At 40.7% G+C, this 23,103-nt stretch overlaps 1 protein-coding gene across 11 annotated transcripts in view; it reads right to left on the bottom strand.

Moving 5' to 3' along the window:
* Window positions 1–23,103, bottom strand: part of NHSL1 (NHS like 1) — a 180,660-nt gene that overhangs the window by 62,016 nt on the left and 95,541 nt on the right. The window contains exon 1 of one of the 11 annotated variants that reach the window (XM_030268123.4): window positions 12,292–12,779. The exons of the other annotated variants lie outside the window; for them this stretch is intronic. Coding sequence (XP_030123983.4) covers window positions 12,292–12,496 — 205 coding nt within the window. The 5' untranslated portion in view covers window positions 12,497–12,779. Of the gene's footprint in view, window positions 1–12,291; window positions 12,780–23,103 lie in introns of those variants that run through there. 11 annotated transcript variants of the gene reach the window in all.

Genomic DNA, 23,103 nt, shown 5'->3' with positions numbered 1-23,103 from the left:
AAGGAAAGAAGAAGAAAAATTGTTTTACCCTAAAGCCACCACCACAACACACCGAGAAGGACCCATGCCCCAGCGCAGGGCCAGGGGAGTCAGGGCTGAGCCTGGGCCTGTGCAGCTATCAGGGGGCAGGTACCGCTGGAAAAGAGGGTACCCGGCTGTGCCCTCCTTTATCCAAGATCATAAAGGATTATGCCTGCAGGCTCTGGGAAAGGGGCTGCCCGGCGGGGGCACAGCGAAGAGGGAGCAAGATGAGAAGGAGAAGCAACACAACTTAAGCCAGAGAGGACAGAAAAGCAGCAGACTGATTGATCTGATGATCCTATTTAGGTCACAGCACAATAAAGCTAATTCATTCCTTTAACAATTCAAAACATCTTTCCACAGGATCCTCTATCATGCAAACACGTCGGCAGAAAGAAAAGGCAGCATTTGGGCAGGGCTGCTGGCAGACAAAGCAGCAGTTTCTTTTGCTTAGAGCATCTCCCCACATAGTAATGGCACTCAGGAGAACAGAAAACGTTTTGTGAATGTGCAATTTTGTTTTATTTTAAATTGCAGGGCACAATCCTTTTTCCTTTGGCCATTTCTGAACCCCAGTTAAGGCAACTTCAGCTCCCAGAGAAGAATTTTTGTATTCCCTAGGGAATAGTACCCTTTTAGGGTGTCACCAGGAAATAGTCTCAATTTAAATACCAAATCTACCTGAATGCTCCTGTGCTATGGCTTACCCTAGAGAACTGATCAAAACTGGCAGGGGCAAGTAAATTAGTCTACAAAATTTTGACTCTTACTTGCCCTAATAATGCACAACAGAGAAAATAATTCTCTTCTGAATTAGTGATGGAAAAAATACCAGGCAGACAAGCTTGCAAGTCTTCTCATTTGAATCATCCTATAGGACGAGGAGCAATACCAACAAAACCAGACTGCAAAAATTCCATTTCTGAACTTCTGTCCCAAACAATCTCCCAGTAATTCCATCTTTGGCAGCTGTGCTCTTGGGCATCCACACTAATATCCAAAAGACATTTTCAACTAATCTCAGTCTGCATTCTCCTTATGGGTTTCCTGAAGGGGACATGCTCCCTACTCATTCCACTTATTTAAAGGTCACAAGGAAGAATTTTTGTAGCCTATCTTGGCCTCCCTGCCCAGCACTGCTCTTCGGCATGCTTTTATTTATACACGGATTATCCTGGTATAAGGGCTTACAAATTCTTCTATTTTTTTTGGCTTTCTGCTGACTCTCAATAAATTCTGGGTGGGTCTCATTTAAGCTTGGAGGCACACTTTCTTAAAATTAGGCATGTACATTCTCGAGATTCCTATAAATGAAAAAAGTTAAGCTCCTTGGAAAATACCAACCTGCATAGAATCATACAACTGCTCATGCGAAAAAAAAGCATCAAGCACCCATTTACTGTCTTTCACAGCAACTTGAAAAAATGCTTTGTTCATTAGAAATTTTCAAAAATTTTACCTGAAAAATCTTATCTGCACAACACAATACTAAAATTATGAGTAAAAGTAAAGGCTCACAAATAATAAGTGGATATTTGCTGTTGCTCCTAAAGCCCTAAGATTTTTGACAAAATCTAAAAACCCAGGTGTGTTCCAATTAAAGACACAATCTACCCTGAAATAAAAGTCTCCAAACTAAAGTAAGGCATTGAGTTCCTGTAACAGTGACCTATTAATAATTACTGCCGGATTCAGCAATGTGTAGGGAAACAACTGCACCAAAATCTGTACCATAGAATCCCCAGAGATTGTCTTTGGCTGACCATGGGCAAATGGATCTCAGATGTGATCAAATACCAAAAGACTTTGAAAACGATTTTTAAGATTATATTTGTGTGGTCAGCATCTTCTTATCGAAGTCCTCAATAAAACCAAATGAAAGGACTAATACTGTTAATCGGTTAAACTTTCAAAATTTATAATGTAAATACCAATGTAAATAGCACTGGTTTGATTAAAAGTTTCAGAGATCTGTTATTAATCATACACAATCTAGAGGCTCAAACATCACAACATGCCATGGTGGATCAGCACTAATTACTGAATAATAGTTGTGTTTCTTTGAGTAGCTAGCAAAATGGCATCCAGCAGTTTAAGTGATGCTAAAGTGATAAAGGTGCCTTGCCACTAAGCATCTTCAGAAAGCACTGAGCACATTGTCTACTGTGCATTTTAGTATTGTGGCAATGGTTTCTATAAATAAGTATGTGTGGGCAACCGGCAAACAAAAGAATCACAATGTAATCCACAAACTATTAAAAAATGCAATTATCTCCCCTCCCTTTTTCTGTCTTCAATTTCTGCCTCCATTTCCTGCTAGACAGAAAAAGGAGTAGATCCCTTGCTTTTCCTTCAGGATTCCCAATGCAGATACCTACATTTTTTCTTGTTTTAGAAAAAATAGTTATTCCTTGCTGTTTCAATCCTTGTGTGCTTCATAAAACCAACAAAACAAAAGAAGTTGTAACACAGCAAGGGGTTTAACATACACTATTTAAAATGAAAGATACCATTCTTAAATGCAAAAATGTCTTTCCGTATCTTATCCCCACTAAGCACAAAATATGAACTGCAGAGAAGTTTGCATTTCGTTGGAAGAGATGAAGAAGTTGAAGAAGTGTAAATAAAAAAATTGAGACGGCAAAGGCTAGTTTAAAAATTGTTTCTCAAGTGCTTTCACTACTTGTATCTGAAAACCTTTGAAAATGTACAGTTATAGCACCATCACTGCCTCTTCAGCTCTGAACAGACCTCAGGCTTTATAACCTGACATCATGTCTTCAGAGTAACTTGCTGCCAGTGGTGAACTCTCACTTAAAGGCATCTGCAATGCAAGCATGCATCCACAATTCAGATCAGCAGCACATAAACTAAAACTACCAATTTATTTTTGGATGAGCTTCTGAATCCCACTAATAAGACATGCACTACAAATCAGATTTCCAACACTTAGCTGGGGACAATACACAAATAAATACAGAGACAATTATGCAGATATAGAAATAAACTTCTGTGTAGAAATATCATGGGTTTTCCCACACAGAAAAGAAGTTGAGTAAGTTTCATTCCTGAAACTTTCCAGTAGCTGTTAAGACAACAGAGGAACAAGGCAAAGAAATATCAGTAGTATTAACTACTACTAAGCAAACAAACCTGCCACCCCAAGATAATTGATAAAACTACTTTGTATCCCAGCAGCTGCATTTCAATACTGTGCACAATATTCCAGATTCAGCTGTGAGGTAAAGATTGGTTCAGAAGACTGTTAATTACTGACATATGTGCCACTATAGAATTGAAACAGGAGAGCATTTTTCATTATTAGTCAGTCAGAAAAGAGAAGAAGCATGGTATTAGAAGTCTGGAAGAATCAGGTGTGAAATTTTACACCAGCTCCAGGGCAGGGCTGACCCCTAGAGCAGAAGATTCCATTTAAATATCATGGTCAATGTGAATAAACCTTCAGGAAAACCAGTCAATAAAACCATAGCAGTATTTTCCCAAAATTGGTATGTTATATGCATGAAAAAGCAATTCCTTTTTCCCATCCTGATGGATAATGACACAAGTAGTCTTGACTTTGGCATGCACTTAGGATGCTTTGATGCAGCATTAAAAAACTTCAATCCCAATTCACCTTAGACAAAAGCACCACCTAACAGGATCCCTGCTTTGCCATCATGCAAAGAATTGTCTAAGCTGATGCACACCAAAACTCAATTTACATCTTTGTTTTTCAACCATAGCTGGTTTGAAGAACATACATGAAACTACAGCCATTAAAAGTACCTGACACATCCACAACGTCTAGTATTCTGTACAGAGCACATACCTGGCTCCAGGAACAAATAAATTAATACACTGCATTCTTTTAAGGCATTGAAAATACTCCTTTTAAACTCAGGGTAATCAGCATCCTTCTTCTCTTTGGATTAATTAAATCTATCAAGAACAGGTTAGCATCATACCCAGGGAAAAAAACTGTGCTCACCTTCGACTACTGGACATAAAGGAGCATCATTTCCTTTGACATTATTAATTATTTACCCTAACATTGCCACCAGCATCTGCTTGGGGACCTGCTTGTCCCCCAAACAGTACCCCACTGTTCCTGGTCTAGCCATAGTGTTGTGTTTGTGGCAAATGTCTGACAAGCAGAAGGAGGGCCAGGTTGGTTATAAGACATTGAGAAAAACTATGAGGGATCATTCAGTTAGGAGGTGTGCCAAACCTGCTTTGGAGATGCTACCTAGCTCCATGTTTAATTAGCCCTTCCTGGAACACATCACAAAACCACTCAGAAATGGTTTTATAAACTTCTGTTGATGCCTTTGGTCAATGACGAATGTGCTCTGCAACCCCTGTGTGGAAAACTTCACTGATAAATTCCTCATCAAACCACATAAAGGACAATGAACAAACGACAGCACTAAACCAGAGGAGGAAAGGTTGCCCCATAGTCATTGTGGCTCAAATCAGAAGTCAGTCAGACAGGGGATGAGACCTTTGGGATGAGCAACACATGGCCACTGACCCCACAGAGAGCGGCCAGCTGAGCATTGCCATGGAAAAGACATCACAGATAACTTGTCTTTCAACCACAGCATTTACAGGTTTTCTGTATCTTCTCCAGCAATGCTGGTTCATGCTCAGCTGGTGGGATTAGCCCTCACTGGTAATCTAGTCAGTTCCCAGTACACTGAAATACAGTTTCCAAGCAAATACCAGGAGCTGCAGCCTAACAGCCACAAGCAGTGTATTGGGGAATTCAGCCTTTAAATTAATAATGGTCAGGCCCCAGCCTGCCTGCCTGAGTAGAGAAGACATGGGGAGGCTGATAAAGCACCCTTATGTAGGGACTGGAGAGGTGGCATCATGGGGTTTCACATTTATTTTCTTCCAATGACTTCAAGTCAAAACTGGTCAGCTCACACATCAGCACTGTTTCTGTAACTGCTGTAATGGCAGGCACTGCTTGCAATCCAAAATTCAAGCTGTGCCTTTCCAATCATGCTTTATCTCTATAATCCAGACTCCACACTGCCATGTATTACAGCACCAATTGAGACATAATTGTGATGAGACACCTAAAGCATTTTTCTTATAAAAAAAAACACGGAATAACCCCTTTGTCCCAATTTCTGCTTAGGTGTAAGAATGCCATCATTATTGTTTGGGTTGCACTGCATGTTCTTAGACTAGATCAGATCCAATCTACCTCTCAACTGCTTATTAGCAATTCCTTAACTGTGTGACTCCTTGTGTCTCCTTTCACACCTTCCAAAACAGTTTGAAAAATGCTTTTAGGGAGGTTTTTATGGAACAATATCTTAATTAAAACAAAGCCTCTGACTCTCTCACCTTCTTTTAAACTAGCCAATCTCTCTCAATCCCAGATTTTCTGAGAGATATAGGAAATGCAAGCAAAATGCCATCTGTTGGCAATGGAGGGGACAAAGCCTTTAACATTGAAATATTCATTTTAGAAAAGCCAAGTAAAAATATTTAATTGACTGACAATACTGAGTTCTCTAAATCACTGTAGATTCCAGGTCCAGTCCTGCAATTTGTTTCACAGTAGTCATATTTCTATTTGATCTGCCATTAACTCATATACTTCTTTTCTAAGAAAGCAAAGAGCTGCCCTTGGGCCTTCCTCCTACCAAACCTGCTCACCCTTTGGCTTACAAATTGTAACATGGGTCTTTGCTTTCCTTTCTGAAGAGAAATGAAGGTGAAGGTAGAGAAAATAAACTCAAGGTAAGCCTTGAGGACTTTTTTAGGTCTCAGTCCAGTAGGCTTTCTTTGCATGTATCATGTAATTTGTCCCTACTGCACATACCTGCCTGCAGGACAGCGCTGCTTGGAGGCAGGAGACAGCCACCCCACAGCCCTGCTGAAGGAGATGCTCTACAGACCGTGATAATGTCCGTCTGGGGGTGACAGGACAGAAATCACTTCATGTCTGCTCCAGCCTGCACCTGCTGCCTGACAGAACTGCTGCACATCTGCTGAGAGTGACTGCTGCCTTCACGCAGCAAAAAGAAAGAGGAAAAAAAAAAAGAAGTTGAGGATATTTTTCTCAAGTCTCACTCCTAAGAAGAGAAATTAAATATCATTAAATATCCTACTAGGTAAAGTGATGCCCGTTAAATGCAGTGGGCCAGGCCATTTGCTTTTTGCTGTAGGTTATTTTACACCAGCCAATCCACCTATGTCACAGTTTTTATTTTTCATTCTAAGAAATCCAGTTCTATTCAAGACTTACTGCCAATATTCAAAAAGACTACATACTTGGAGCAAAATTGCATAAAATATAAAACCCAGCAAGTTTTGTACTCCTCTTGGATCTTCCAGCCTGGCTCCTATGAGAAGTGATTCCAGGCAGCGCAGGTGCATCCATCAGCACAGCATGCAGACAAAGGCAGATGGCCACGTGCCAGCAGGGCAGCCTTCTGCAAATTACCAAACAAATTCAATACCAACTTGCACAATAGTATTTTCACAAATATGCAGTCACCATGCAAGACACAATTCTTTCTACTCAAATCCCTCTCACTTTTAAATACAGTAATTTACACGGGTGAAAAAAACCCCAGATTTATTGTAAAAATCAGATTGCATCAACAAGCTCCAGGCACCCTATCATTCTAAGATTTGTCCTCTACAGACACCACTCTGCCAGTTCATTTTCTCTCCTCCATGAGTAAGTAGCCTTCACTCTACTCCACTGTCTCCCACATGGTTAACATGAATGTGGCAATTAATATGCAATTAATAAAATGGTGTGATCAACTGCTTTTGTTCACAGCAGCAGCTGGCCTGCATGTTAGAGTGTAATTAGACAAATTAAGACATACCGCTTTTGTTTGTGGATGGACTGACAGCATCGCTTATGCTTAAACGTCACTAAGCCTATTGGCATTTGGGATTATTTTAAACTTGCCTTTTTTTTTATTAACACTACAAGGTATGAATAAACCAGATTTATATGCTACCAGCTCCAATGCCAGCAAAGTGCAAGTCTGCTTTACCTCTGAGATGTTTGCACAAGCAACTGAGAGTGGAGGACAGAAGTGATGTATTTCAGAGAATGAGCACCTTCTAAGTATCACAGCGCATAGGATGGAGCACATGGCTCTGGACGTGTGAAAAAAGCAGAGCTGATCTACAACTGTGTCTAAGCAGAGGTTTGAAAATCTTGAAAATCAAGCAACACAAGCACTTGTCAATGATTGGTTAGGACAGGGAAACAACAGAGGACTAAGAATCTGTTGTAATCTATCAGACTTTTAAATAACCATTTCCTTTAAAGAATGCCCTTTCTGTGGAGTTTCACATTCTCCTTACCACGTTTCCACTATAATCTGATCTGATTTTCTTACAGCACTCAAAACCATTTATTGACTTCACAAGCAACTTGCAGTGAGACCTGGAAACATACTGTATCCAGCATCCATAAACCCCAGAAGCTTTCATCAAATTTAGCACTGAAGAACCTACTCAGTGTACCATTAACCACCATTCTCAGCCACAGGCTTTCCAATCTTACTTGTTTCACATGTGAATTTGCATTTCAGTTGCTCTACCTCCTTAACTACAGCAAATGATCCCTTGACACAGTCATAAAAAACACTACACAAAATATGTCTCTGAGCTCTCTATTTTTTCACACACCTCCAGATGCACTTGAGCAGTGTTAATGAGCTCCATACCAAAACCTCACCATCTCTTCCTTGTGCTCCTGAGTACCACACACAGCTTCTTCACTGCTCACAGGCAGAGAGGAATGAAATGTCCACCACCAGCACCTCCTTGCAACAAGACGCTCAGGTTCACACCTAATAGTGAGCCATCAGGCTAGCCAAGTGTTTTCTTTCAGCAAGGAAACTCAGGAAGACCTTCATATTAACGCTAGTGATTCACTCGAGTGTTTTACAAAAACCCAGCATCTTCTGACCCATAGTATTCCAAGTTCTTCTTCATCCCTCTCTTCATCCACATCACTCTTGCATTTGATTCATGGAAAGGCATAGGAGACCAAGTGCTGGACACCTCCATGGCCCATCCAGAAGAGAACAGGCAGGGAGGCTTGTTTTCTATGGAGCATGCAGAGAATGTGCAGCAAAGTGAGTAAGAAATGCAATACACATATAGAAACACACACCAGAAGAGTTGTTATTTATCCAAGACCTGAAGTAATTTTGTCCAAATGGAGATGCGCCCCTGTTTTGCAACATTACTGTGGCGTGTTTTAGCCAAATTAACAAAACTTCCAAAAAAGCTCAGCTGGAAGACAAGACATTAAAAACACACAGCAAAAAGGAAGAAGGGAGAGGGGAATGCCCACATTGTTTAGACATGCAATAAAAATTATATAAAATTTACTTTTTCTTTTCAAAACAAACCAGTTACTGGCTTTTTCTGGTGCAATCTGATATGTCAGCTGTTATGGTATTAGCTGGACACAGCAGATAAAACTGGGAATGAAGGTGGCCAGTCACTTGCATGAGGCTCTGTAAGTAGCTGTCCCAGCCATTCACCACATAGACTGAGCTCTTGTGTCACTAAGGGCATGAAAGGCCACAAAGGCTTGCTCAGTGCTCTACATGGCCCAGAATTTGCAGAGATGGAAAGCAATTCAGCCTTTGTTTCACACTGCTAGATGAGAAAGCAAAGAATGAATCCTCCCAGTTTGCAAGGATTCTGGCATCCTTTTCTTTTTAGTATAGCATCCTTATATAGGGAAATTTAAATCTCTTAGCTTTTGGAAGAGAAACCTGGAAAAAACCATAGCGAACAGTGGATAATAAAATATCCAACTTGGTTCACAACATCCTATTAATGTATAAATAGATCTAGTTATTATTTCAAATTTAATGTTTTTCACAAAATACAACTAACACAGGCAGGTCTCAGCTTTAGATATGAATAAAGAAGAAGAAAGCATTCTTTCATGAGCTAGCAGGCAACAAAACACTGAGAAAAAATCCCAGTAACTGAAGCCACTTGTTTAACAAACATTAAAAGTAATCCGATATTGCCACTGGCTTGCTCCTGCATCTGTAAAAGACAGAAAAAACTCAAAACTCCTTATCAAAACTTTATCATCACAAAAAGCCGGCAAGAGCATACTGTACCTTTAAACTTTGCAAATTCGATAAAATATCAAGTGGCAATGGGAACTAAAAGAGGCAGGTGATGCTCTAACCAGGAGGAGGTGACAGCCTCCCACAGCAGCAATCACTGCCAGCAGTCTCACTGCCTCATATTTCAATTCACCAGGCATTTAAACCAAACTAAACTAAGCCCCTGACATTTTTGCCAAACCTGGTCAGTGGAGTATCTCAGTTTAACTTTGCTGCAGGAAAACCAGTTACCAAACACTTGGCTCCACTGGAGTTTGTATTTGTGAATGAACATGTGATGGTGACAGCCCCAACACCACTGTAATACTGCTTTTCTGGCAGGCAGACAGGCTGTTAAAGGATGTACTGCTGCACTCTGGCTGATTTTAATCCTACGTTGTCTATTTGCACTCAATCTGGCAGCAAAGAAGAGCAGAAGAACAGCATCACAGATACTGGAACAGGCTGAGCTGGTAATGCAGAACCTTCACTTCACAATATGACTAATTTAATAGTTTTATCAGAATAATTGCAACAGCTTAAAAAACCTTCAAACCCTAAAATAGTAACCTGATTATTATGGCTGCTACATCACACCACAAGTATTTTGAATATTGATTATTTGGTAGCAGGAGCACAAGGACTACTGCTGCAAACTATTGAGATCCCCTCAGTGAGGATGCCCCCCCCAGCCCATGAGGAAGTTGAAATAATTTGACTGTATTATGTTTTCAAACAACCCTAACACTACTGGGAGCATTTTCTGTGGGGTATATCAGCACTGAGAAACCTCTCCAAGTGCAGTTCTCATGATGCTGGATAAGGACCCCAAAGGGAGGCCTTTATCAACAGAGATAAAGCCCAGCCAATAATCCCCAGCTGTGCTCTGCAGTTATCACTTGACCTGGTCCCAGAAAGCACTTCCACTCTTAAACACTTTTGTTCCTTAAAATAAACATTAACAGAGTTTAAAATGACAGAGACTCTATACTCAAAGAGAAATAATACCTGTCCCACCCATAACCGCTTTAACTGATGGCTTAATTACCCTGCTATTCTTTTGTTTCTATGGACCGAAAACGAGTAAGAAAGGAGCCAGTGGGGCAGAGCTGGTGCCCCACAGTCTACACACTTGTACTGTGGTGGGACACCACCACTGAAGCACTAGAGGTTCTCCCGGGAGGAGTAAGGCCAGAAAGCAGGGTGACTGATTTTTGTCATTCACTGTTTCAATGAAAAAATTTCATTGGAACTCTGATGATTTGGAATTCAGAAAAAATAAATAAAATGTATGGGGTCATACCAGATATCAGCAAAATTCAACATAAGGAATACCGTAATAAACTTGGTCTGAAACATGTGAAAGTTCATTGCTAAGGACCAAAAACTGCATTAAATAGCTTTTAGATCACAAGTCAAAGAATTTAATCACTTATGTAAGTGTTGTACTATAGATCAGTGAAATTACACACATGGACACAATTGTCAAATATCTTCTGAAAAGTTTTATAATTTCAATTCAGGTGCATTTTAGAGAGAAGGGAATGCTTTCCCTATGGACAGCACAAAGAGAAAAAGGAGGCTGCAGTGAGGCAGCAGGGATTTCTGAGTACCTTACCTATGCTCCTCAATCCCATTTCCACACTCTGGAGAAGCACATTCAAACAGAGCGGTTGCTCACAATGCTCTGAGCAACACCTCCGAGGGCACTACAAGAACCAGCTCTGAAAGTCAGTGTCACAACTTTGTAGGAATGAACTAACCTGCCATCCAGCAAGAGAGACAAATCCCAAAAGACATATACACACACCTCAGGCTATCTGGGGCATGAAGGGCCATATCCTCCTCCCGAAGAGCATCCCTGGAAGCTGCTTCCTAGACCCTAACCTCTTCAGGGCTTCCCTGGTCTGACAGTGACTATACAGTTTTACATAAAGGAAGAATTTTCATTTTCTCTCTGAATGAACCAGAACTGACCCTCTGCTCAAAAATACAGAAATTCAGCAGAAGATGTGGATTTTTCTTTGCATGAAGTATAAAAAAAATTACCTCCTCCTGAAAAGGCCTGAAACAATAATGTAAATCACACTCCTCCTACAGGAGGGGGCATCAAATGTAGCTTGCTTAGTAATGAATGGAGAATATGTTAATTCAGAAAACAAAATACAGGTGGTTTTGCTAATCAGTGTTATGATCATGTGGCAAGATGGGGATTTTTCAGTTCCTGGTAATAACGAGCCATTGTCAAATAGTCAGTGTGAGACTAATGAGAAAAAGAAAAATCAATACAGTTGTAAATATACTCATGTACCTTTTTTTTTCCCCAAAGACCTGGCACAAGATAGCCAGCCAGCTGGCTTTTGCAGGAAAAGCTTTCTTTGTCTTGTGAAATTTCTCCCCCATCACCCTTAAATAGACTTTTCTGAGCGACCATTCCACAAACAGCTGGGTGCCTTTGCTTAGGTGGCCAGAAAAGAAGGGAAGGCAAGCATTAAGGCTAAAAACAAAACAACTGAACATTACCATTGTCTGTCCTCTTCTCTCCTTACTTCCCATCTGTACATGCCAGTGAAATTTGAAACTATTCAGATTAAAAAAGGAGAGTCATCACAATTCAGGAATTCTTTCTTCTCACGTTCAGAAGGAAAATAACCTTAGACCAAAGGTTATTCAAAAGCCGACTGTTTTTTAAAATAAGTACTCATCAACTGCATTAAGCACCTTTTGAGTCTGTCAGACCTTTTTCTTATTTTTCTTGGCCTTTTCATCCACTGATTGTTCCTATGGCTTTCAATTAGAGTGCTACGTCAACAGTTCCACTCATCTAAAACAATCATTTTGCTGAAAAGGAGCATTATTGAATTGAAAGCAAGTGCTCAAGACCTCTCAAACACAGGCATATCACATGCACAAAACAGTACCATCCTGTATCAACTCAGCTGCCCCATCAGATACAATATTTACATACATTGTCCTGAAGGGGAAATACATTATTTTTGTAAGAAAATTGTTCCCAATGCCTTCATCCTCCAAAAGAGAAATAAGAGTATTTTCCTTGTTTATGTGTATTTATTCATTTCCTCAATAATGACAACACAATACTAAACAACCAAAATAGCTAAGGAACAGGAACTGATCTTACTTGGCCAAAAGGAGTTGTCGTCTTTGCTCAGAAACGTTTTCTTGAGGCGCCCAGGCAGCCTGGTGTGAGCGTTGCCCATTTTGCTGGAATACAGCGGGATGAGTTCCTCCTCCTCCTCCTCATGGTTGCAGCTGGGCTGCCACTTGCTCCTGCCGAGGCACCCGACCATCGGGTCGGCGGGCAGGCAGTGCACATAGGCGATCATTGTGAGATGCTGCTCTCAAGGATGTCCCTGCTGTCCCCAATGGCTAGTTCCGAGCAGAAGGGAGTGGCCTCCTTATAACCCTTCAGCTGACGCATTCAAAAGGCTGTGGAGAAAAAGATTTTCTCCTCCTTCGCACTTAGGCAAGCTGAGCTATTTGGATATCCCGAAAACTGTCTGGAATAGGATTCTGTAAGTCTTTGAAAAAGAAGGAAAACAACAACAACAACAATAACAAAATCAAGTACCTGGTTAAGCAGCCCACTGTAGCTACTGGCTGCCCTGTTCCTGCCCTCCTCCCGCCCGCGGCTCGCAGCCACAAACAGGAAAATAAAGGCTGCAGAGAGCCGGGAAACCCAGTCACCTGCCACAGACTTCGGCCCTTTCTGCTTCCTCTCCAGTCTGTGGCTTCTCTTAAGCCTTATCCCCGATTATTTACTACTCTGAACAACAGGTACTACAGCCACACACAGATGGCCACATCCAAGAAGCTTATTTAAAGCTAAGTTACTATAATTGCTGTGACACTGGCAGCTACAGAAGCGTAACTGGGCAGGAACCTGCCAAGAACAAGAACATACACCTTCTTCTAGAATGCAAAAGCAGGAAAAAACATACAGACTAAAGAAAAAAGAGCTAAGTGTCATGATTTCAGTATCTGGATTTTATTAAAGAAGTTCCCTTTCAAAGACAGAACCACAATGTTTGATACCAAAAGAAGACAGTATCTTCTAGGTTAGACAACTGGATTGATGCTGAACATAAAGCATAAGCAGTTATCAGCTTGCCTGCAGTACTGCATAAATACATTCTCACAATGCCTCTACAGAGTAGCTGTTTTTCCTGTTTAAAGATGAAGACATAGTCTCAAAGGGTTTTAGTAACCTGGCCACACAGATGGAAAAGCCAGGATTAAAGTCAAGGTATTCTCAGTTCTTTAGCCTCATTCACAAGTCACTAGTCCATGACACCTCTCCCAAATAATCCACTACTACGCAAGTTACCATGCTGCTAACAGTGTCAACCCTAATCTCCCATACTGTTCTTCTCTGGGATTCAGGAAGAGTGCCCTTCCTAGGCTCTTGATTTGCCCGTAACAGCACAGTCAGATTGGGACATCAAGGAAAATGTCACATGAAGAGAACACACTGCATGAACAGCTGTCTTCAGCAATTTTTACAGGTTTATATTGTTTGAAAGATTACATAGGAGAATATCTGTTTTTTAGAAAAGGAAAATATCAAAACCCTAAGTAAAGTACAACAAAGAACAATTCTTAGGCTGCTTTCTTTACTGTTCTTTATAAATGCTTTGGTTGCAACCCATACCATTCATGGAAGTGGCTGCTCTATATATAGGAGCACAACAGCAAAACGTGAGTATTTACACATATTTAAAGAAGCCTTGTGTGCTGTTCGGTTGAGAGCTACAATAAACTTTTGGTCAGGAAGAAAAAACAAACCGAGCCCACTGTTTAACAACAACACAGATGCACATCTCTTCCCCCTGACACACACATGCATCTCCCGCTGCCTCGGTGCTGCTGCTGCCTGCGCTGGCAGCCGCAGCCCGGGAGCAGGGTGTACACACCAGCTGCCCACAGGCACTGCACCAGCGTGGCACCAGCCTCCAGACACACAAAACACAGAGCACCATCCAGCACAAACTGCAGCGCTGACTCAACCGTGCTGGCAAAGCATAGAAAGTTTACTAAAAACTGACTAGTTTGGTGGGGGGAGGCTGCTTGCTTGGGTTTTTTCGTTTAACATCCTGTTACTTTGCACAGCAGTCTGAGCAAATAATTTTCACTTTAAAGCCTTTTATACACATCTCACATGACTGAATCTCAGCAATCTTGCGAATAGGTGAAAACAGGTCTTAAAATGAACTGTCCCAGATACCTTTGATAAATAGGTGTAAAACCAGCCTGCCTGCAATTTTACATTTTTTTGATAACAGTTTCAAGTATCTGCAAAAATATGGATGGAAAGGGGGAAATATGCCAACAGCAAGGGCAATAGCTGTTGGTACCACTGCCTTGTCCATATAGATAGCAGAAACTCAGTGGCAAACACTGAACAGTGGCAAACAGGCCTTTGAGGCAAATACAAATTTACAAAGCCAAGTACATTTATTCATCAGACTATGAGAATATGAGAAAGACACACTGTGATTAACATTAGCAGAGCTCAATTCACTCATCAACCATGCTGATACTCTTGTGTCTGCCAGAATAAATGAATGTCTAGACAGTCATCCTGGGTGGAATGAAACCCCAAGAGTGCTGTCAGCGAAGCAGTTCAGAAGGAGGCCCTGTTACTGCCTCCCTAAGGGGACAGTACCTCTGCAACCAGCTTGGCTAGCCACCATGCCTGTTGTCTGAGCTTTTCAATTCCCTGTGATTTCAGGGTCCTGGGAAGAGTCACTGTCATAGATGTGATGCACAAAACTCCAGAGCATCACCAGGCTATTGATAAGAGTGTATACTAGAACTTGCACTTATTTTTCCTGCAGACAGGAACAACACCTTTTATTACATAAGAATATAGGTGGATTTCAGTGATGGGGTGGTTTTTTGTTTTTGTTTAACAACTCAAAATCACACTATGAAATTACATTTCCTAAAGGATACTGGCTGATGTTTGAATGCAGTCTCTCTATTCTACACAATCATGTTACCTGACATTAAAGTTCAGTGCCGATCTACACACCAAGTACTGCATGTTATTAGGTAACATGCAGTACGAACACAAGACCCAGAAGACAGGGGACACCAACAATTCAGTGTTCAGCAGACTCCCATGCTCCCAAACACTTATCAAGATGACACAGGATAACACATTGCCCTAGAGTCCCCATGACATTTACCATGCACTTCTCTAGAGTACAGACATACTCAATTATCCATGTTTCCAATGCATGCTCACGAAGTAAGGCTGATGCACAATAATGGGATCATGGCTGAAATCCAGTTTAACAAGTATATTTACCATATGGTAGGCATTAATGTCCCCACAAGTTTTTTACTTGAAGAATAAATCTGTTCTTCCCTGAAGCCTGGAAGGCCTTGGTAAAATAAATGACAAATGATTTGGTGATGATTATGGTCTCAGCTATTAGCAAATGTAAACCTATAAAGAGCTGCCAAGATGTACCATTATCACGTGAGAAAGACACTGTGTACATTGCCTCTTCATCTCCCACCAAAAATCCTATTAAAAACCCCCAATTTCTTCATGCTATGTCTATACAGAGCAAGAACCTCTCTAAATTTGATAAAGTCAATATTTTATCACAAAACTTTTGATTAACCTTCACTTATTCTACTGCAGCTGTAGCACAGATTTATGTTTTCAAATACACAAAAGTGAGGCTGTTCATTATTCTCACCTTTGAGCTATCATTTATAGAAAGATTTCCCAAAAGTAACATTTTATTTCCTTTATTATTCGTTTTCATGCCATTTAAAAATTGAACTATTAGTAATGCTAGTATGAATGCTCTGAGCAGGCTGTTACACATGCATATTAATCTTCATCAGCATATTCCATTTTTGCTAAACCAACTCCTTACACTCAGGCTCTATTAGAGAGAGCTTGAATAATTGGGAATAATTACAGAAAATGCAATCAATATTGCATTATATTGGAAAGGGTTGGTTAAACAAAAAAGATCATTAAGAGTCTGACAGACTCACAAAAATGTGACTAACTCGGGGATTACAAGAAACAAAATTATAAAGAAAAAACAACCAAAGAAAACATTATCCCTCTTATTAGACAAGCATATATGGTCCTGAGCTCTGAGAACAGCAATGATACCCATGAGCATTGCACATAGGAGTTTTAAAAAGATATAGAATACATATATTGGGAACTCAAGGAATATGGAAATCACAAAGGATTGTCATGTCAGCCCTACTCTGGCATTAAGATAATCTTTATAAATATGCTACGTAAGGAATTATATCATCAGTCTTTACATACAATTTGTAGATCCTCTGGATAGAAGGTAATGTCATGAAGTAACAGCAATTTTATGGACACCTTGCACCACAAAACCATCAAATGAAGTAATTCCCAGCAGCCAAACTGGAAATTAAAGACAGCTTATAGAAATCCATGGGGATAAACTTTGCCCTAATTAGATATGGATTCTGTTTTTAGCAGTGATGAATTGATGTGTTCTGGGCTTTTTGGATGAGCAGCTGGAGCTTCTAAATTGTACTTAGTTATTTTTAAAACAGAGGGGAAAAATTATGTATTAAATGTATTTCATTGGACCACATAGCATTAACTAGTCCTCAAAATAACACAAAGAGAAGTATCCTCCTTTTGCAGATAAACAACTCAAAACACAGCAAGAATCAGAACATATACGTCATGGTGGAGCACCCCAGCATCCTTTGGAACTGGAAATGGCCAGATTGGACATGGGATGTCCTGCTCTCCTGGCCTGTGCAAGTACTTTCCTCTTTTCTGTACATATAGTGCGTGTGGAGTTTTAACTCGTGTCCCTTAAACACAAATACAGCAGACAAAAGCTACAGAATTTCAAAACAAAGAGGGAAAAAACCCCACCTTGAGGTATTGCAAATCTGCTTTTTAACTGAACATGAATCTCTCAAATAGGAAGTGAGCAGGAGGTATCAGCTTTGCAGTGTTTAAAACAAGCCCAGCATTTGAGGAGCTTGTACAATACTGACAGACATCAGGATGCAAGGGAGATGAAAGGGCCCCGGGGTGGCAGAAATGCACACAAAGCTTTGCGATGTTCCAAAAAGCTCTCTCCATTTGGCCATATTCACATTCTCCAACATTAGCTCTGTCCCCTACTACTTTCAATGGATGTATTTTTATCATATGCTTGTGATCATACAGCATCTATGAGCTTTTATCTCTTTATTTTTTTTAAAGGATGTAAATATTAAGTCATATGCAGCTGAAAGAGCTTGATTGCCATGGCAGCTAAAAGCAGTCCTAACAAGCAAATATGCTTTGTAAAACAGTACACTAAGTGTCACCGGCAACTGTGTACCCAAGAAACTGGATGCAAATCCCTAAATGATGGGGCATTTGGCTAGCTTAATTCCTGGTACCCACATAGCCAGATTCAAGGTGTCATCCCTAGGCAACCTCAGCCCTCTGCAAGGACACCGAATCTGCAAACCATTGTATAGCAGGCATTCCTAAAACACAACAAAAACCAACAGCAATAAAACCAAATGTAATGTACAAGGATCACTAGGAATCTGCGTGCCTGAATTTCCTCTACTGCATCAACTCTGAACATACCCATTACCCTCTCTTTCATACCTTAATTTAATTTTCCTTTGCTGTTATGTAATAGCCCTCTGCAATTATTTTTAATTCAATAAGTATTTTGATATACAGCACATAAGACACTAAATGAGAAAAACATACTTTGTATTTTATTATTGGTAGTCTTAAATATTTTAAAATACACTTCTGTGTTCTAATTGAAAATGTTCTGTGTACACTTTCAATTAAAAAGCCTTCTTAAGAGCAACAAGCAATATTGTATGTCTGGTATTAACACTTGTTCACCGCTTTGCAATATTTAAACAAGAAAGCAATTAAAGCCAGCCGTATAAGCAGCAGGTAACTCAGAAAAGCCTTCCTATGCCTTTCTGGTTTAGTTCTGCTGCCATAAAAAAAGAAAGGTAAAGTACTATGGTCAGTGCATTCTGTGAACTGGACCACTTTTGGGAAGGGGGTAACACATGTCTGAGGCAGAAGATAGGGCTATTAGTGAAACAGAAGCAATTAGATATTACTGCTTATAGTTTGAACAAGCTGTTCTTGCTGCCTTGCTCTAGCAGTTGAGTCCCACACATCTGATCCTTCTGCAAACACAGAGCAAACGATGATGCTGCCAGAAACTGGGGGAGAAGGTGGTTTCCAGGAGAAGGTGGTTTCCAGTCTGAGGCCACAATGGATGGCAGTGTCAGCAATGCTGGTACACCCACACACTCTATGAGCAAAGGAGGCACATTCTACCAGCTTATTTTACAGCTCATATTAAACGACAATGCAGACAGGGCTGGGTAGGATTACCCAGTTCAAGTCTGCTCATTAAACTTATTACCATGGTAACAGGAAGAGAAAGAAGTCATCTCCCCACTCCTATTATCTCGCACAATTCTTTTTAATGGATTTAAAAGCCCAAGGAGGGAAGCACCTTCCTGATACAGAGCACCAGCGACCTCTCTGCCACCTGCACAGCTCACTGGAAGAGTTCACACGCAGTGGGGTTTTCAAATCAAAAGCCAAAGCAACCTACACTACTTGATAAAAGCCACTGTTAGAAAGCAGCCTTCAGTCAGAAGGCTGCAGCCTCCTCGCCCTCCTCCTTCTGGAAGAAATGATCCGAGGATGCTGCCTTCTGTTCGTGTACATCATCACTGCTGTCAAAAACGCAGTGCCACCTCCTGGACACACATATTCCTGGGAAGGTCTGCTTTGGCCAGGTGTGCCATGGAGAGTCAGGATGGCCGTCAAGATTAAAACAACAAAAATGGTAAAACAAATGCAAATCTGTACTGAGATGATTCATTATTTTTAGTGAGTACTTCTAAAACATTTTGGTTTTACATGGTCAGTGTTTCAGTTAGTACCCCATAAAGAACTGCTTTTAAGCTCTGTGTAAGATGACAGAAAGACTGTGGATGTTTTCTGCTTGGACTTCAGTAAAGCCTTTAAGAATTTCCCACAGCGTTCTCCTGAAGAAATGGGCAGCCCATACTTCGCTGGGTACAGAGTTGGCTGGGTAGAAACCTGGCTGGATGGCTGAGACAAAAGAGTGCTGGTGAATGGAGTTATATCCAGCTGGCAGCTGGCTGTTAGTGGTGCTCCCAAGGGATCAGTGTTGGGGCCAGTCCTGTTTAGTATCTTTATCAGTGATCCAGGGGATCAAGAGCACCCTCAGCCAGTTTGCAGAGACCAAGTTAGGTGGAACAGTTGATCTGCTGGAGGGCAGGAAGGCTCTTGCAGAGGGATCTGGACAGACTGGACCAAGGATACGAGGACAACTCTGAGGTTCAACAACGCCAAGTGCCAAGTCTTGTCATTGGGTCACAACAACCCCGTGCAGCTGGGGAAAGACCAGCTGGAAAGCCACCTGGCAAAAAAGGACCTGGAAGCACTGGTCAACAGTGTCCAAACATGACCAGCATGTGCCTGGGTGGCCAAGGCAGCCAGTAGCATCCTCACGTATATAAGGAATAGTGTGGCCAGCAGGTCCAGGGCAGGGATTGTCCCCCTGTACTCAGCACTGATGAGGTCACACCTTGAGTCCTTACTACAATAAAGTCACTGAGGTGCTGGAGCGTGTCCAGAGGACAACAAAGCTGGTGAATAGTCTGGAGCACAAGCCATGAGTGGCTGAGGGAGGTGGGAATGTCGGCCTCTTGTCCCAGGCAACAAGTGACAGAATAAGAGGAAATGCGCCCTCAAGTTGTAGCAGGGGAGGTTTAAATTGGGTATTAGGAAAATTAGGGCTGTGAAACATCAGAACATGCTGTCCAGGTAAGTGGTTGAGTCCTTATCACTGAAAGCATTTAAAAGACCTGTGGCATTTGGGGACAGGGTTCAGTGATGGACTTGGCACTACTTTAGCAGTCCTTTCCAACCTAAATGATTCTACAGATCTAGGCAAGGAAAAAAAAGCAAAGCTCAGTTTTATTAATAGAGTGGTGCTTCTGCATATAGTAAAAAAAAAAAATCTCAGGATGTCAAAATATCAGCTGATCTTCTGCATATCCATTTTAAATAGAAACTAGTAGGTAATATTCAGCCCCACAAGGACAGGATTTTCCATTCTGTAGGGCACAACATTCAACACTGAAGACCATCATTCAGCTCTGCTGGGCAGAGCATTCATACACTGTTTTTCAGACAACAGAGCAGCAGCTAATACATTCGGCACACTACAATAAATGCAACAATATTAAAACACCAGTAAAGGGGCAAGAATGGCAAACGTAATTGACTAAAAGTTAGAAATGAAATAGTCACGTTTTTCAATTTTCAGCCTGAAGGGGTTTTCCTGCCTGTCGGTGCTCATTTCAGCTACACATTGGTTCCACCCAAAGATACTCTTCCACATCCCATGCCACTGGTTTGCACTGCAGACACCAGGATGTCATACCTACTCCATGCTACAGATCCCTCTCCTGTCATAGGAACTTGCCAATATAGACATAACTTCTCATAATCACTGCATATGCTCAAGATAAAATAATTCTATTATTTTTAAAAGCACAACCAATGGGAAAAAAAAATCTTTTCACATGCTTCTGTCAGCAGCCTAAGGAATGGTCATAACTCAGTAAAGATAATTATTACATTAAAAGAACTAAAACAAGACTTTATATCAAATATAATCCCATTAACCTGGAATGGTTCAGTAGTAAATTTTTAATCTGAAGTGTCACATTTACTCAAAAATCATATCTATGCAAGATAAGCCAGTTAGCACTAGCTTCTCATGAAGTATGACTAAATACAGCCCACCTACTTTCCAACAGGTCACACAAAGGTTTTCTAAAAAGAGTAAGTAAACTCTTGGGTTTACAGATCAGGTTACAGGAATGCACCAAATTCCATTAGAAAGAATAATGACAAAAATATGCACCCCTTGCCAAAGAAAAGATTAAGCTAAGGAGAAGCAGTACAAATTAGCAGTATTTCAATCCAAAACCAAGTTGCACCCTAAGAAGAGCATTCTTATGAAGTCCCAGTCAAGAATATATCTGTATTATGTGTGAACTTTTTACTATCAATTACACAGTCTTAATGTTCTTTACAGAAAATTCATATTGACTTGTCTTTTTTTCTGTCTTTAATAACAAACTTGCTGGACTGCTTTTTCATGTGGAATATGAAGTTACCAAGCCAATAGTCAACTGTTCTTACAATAGCTGATTTTTCAGTGAAATGACTGAATACAGATGCTACTGCTACGCAAGCCCACCAGGTGGTTCTTTTTTGTATCTGGAGTTGCTGCTCCGTTACAAAAGATGTCAAGTGGTTCAGCTTCACAAAATGAACCAGAAAGAGCAGCCATCTGTATGTGTACAAGTCCACAAATTTATAGACCCACTTGTCTATTGGTTCATTTTCAGTCTGTTTACTGGCAAAAAAAAAAAAAAAACCAAAAAAAAACCCCAAAAAAAACCACCCACAAATATTTTTTAAATTTTGAATTGCATTTCAAGGAATTGAATTTCCAAGAAATACTCTTGAAAATAAGTCTCCTTTCTGATAATCCTCCCTATATGCCAAACTTCTGTTAGAGAAGGATCTTCCCTGCAACGACTCTGAATGAGTAATGCAATATGTCTTGGTAATGACAAGGCTCATATCAAAGCCACAAACTTAAGACGTGAAAAATTTACATAATTCTTCAAGTCTATGGTTCAGGTAATTTCAGAATTATGTATTCCTAAAATTCCTTATTTTGACAGACTATAGGCCACTGAATCAAGGTTAATCTGAAGTTGAACAGATTATAAACCTTTCTGCTCATAAAAAGAGTCACTCAGCCTTTATATGTATTATGCATTAGACTTTTTTTTTTTTTAATTAGAGTAAAGCCACACAATTTAGCATGATAATTCGAGACCAAGTTTAAAAATTTTAGCAGGAAAGTAAATTATTTTTAACTGACTGCAAAACGATTCTTTAAGATGAGAAGCACTAAGATGAGAGCAACCTCTGCAAGGGAGAACAACATGAGAAACCCTTCACAATCTTCAGAGTGGAGCTACGAGCTATGTGACCTGACAGAGTGGGATGTCTTTCAACACAGCAACCTCCTGGACCACTGCCCTAACCAGCAATACTGCTCCAGAGCATGAACTGACTCATGACAATATACATGGACACACTGAAGACTGAGGAAAAAAAGGCTTTGGAAAGTAATCAAAAACTGTTTTCCAAATATCTATTAGGCAGGAAACAGAGCTTTGCATTTTCTTCTTGTCTCCAAATTTGTCTGCCACGTTTACTCCAGCACTCCGTCTGTCTAAGCAAAGAAGTTAACAAACCCTTGTTCCCATCTTCTACTTTCCAGCATGGTTTGCATGAGGAAGGGCACATCACCAGAAGGTCCTGCACCAACGATGGGTCCTGGCTAGTCACAGCTACAAAAACCTCCTTGTGATCTCGGATTCATCTGAGGTAGGAAACTAGGACAACAAAACCCGAGTGACTGAAGAAGTGTCCACTTGTGCATTCAGATGGTGGAAAGATTTTCTCCTATTTTAACACAAGCGTCGCTGCAAATTGAGCCTTCAGGCAAGAGCTGGCAACTTGCTGGCCTTAATAATGAATGGAGGAAAAAGCTGGGTTTTCCTCATTACTTAAGCATCGTGCTTCTTTACCCCACATAAGCATGTTAAAGATGCAGCGATTCTCTTAAGGCTAAAAGTCACACAAAATAATCCAAGACTTCATGACTGAGATGGAGAGATGTAGACAGAAAGCTTTTCAGGACATTTCTCTCCTGAAAAGCAGGATCTGCTGATGCTGGAGATGCCTCTGCTTGCGCACTAGAAGTATTAGTCCTCAACCATGGGATGTGGCTAA

Source organism: Taeniopygia guttata, chromosome 3 (genome assembly GCF_048771995.1).
Source record: "Taeniopygia guttata chromosome 3, bTaeGut7.mat, whole genome shotgun sequence".
Taxonomy (NCBI): domain Eukaryota; kingdom Metazoa; phylum Chordata; class Aves; order Passeriformes; family Estrildidae; genus Taeniopygia; species Taeniopygia guttata.
The sequence above is the reverse complement of the archived record's forward strand: the minus strand, read 5'-3'. Positions and strand labels throughout refer to the sequence as shown.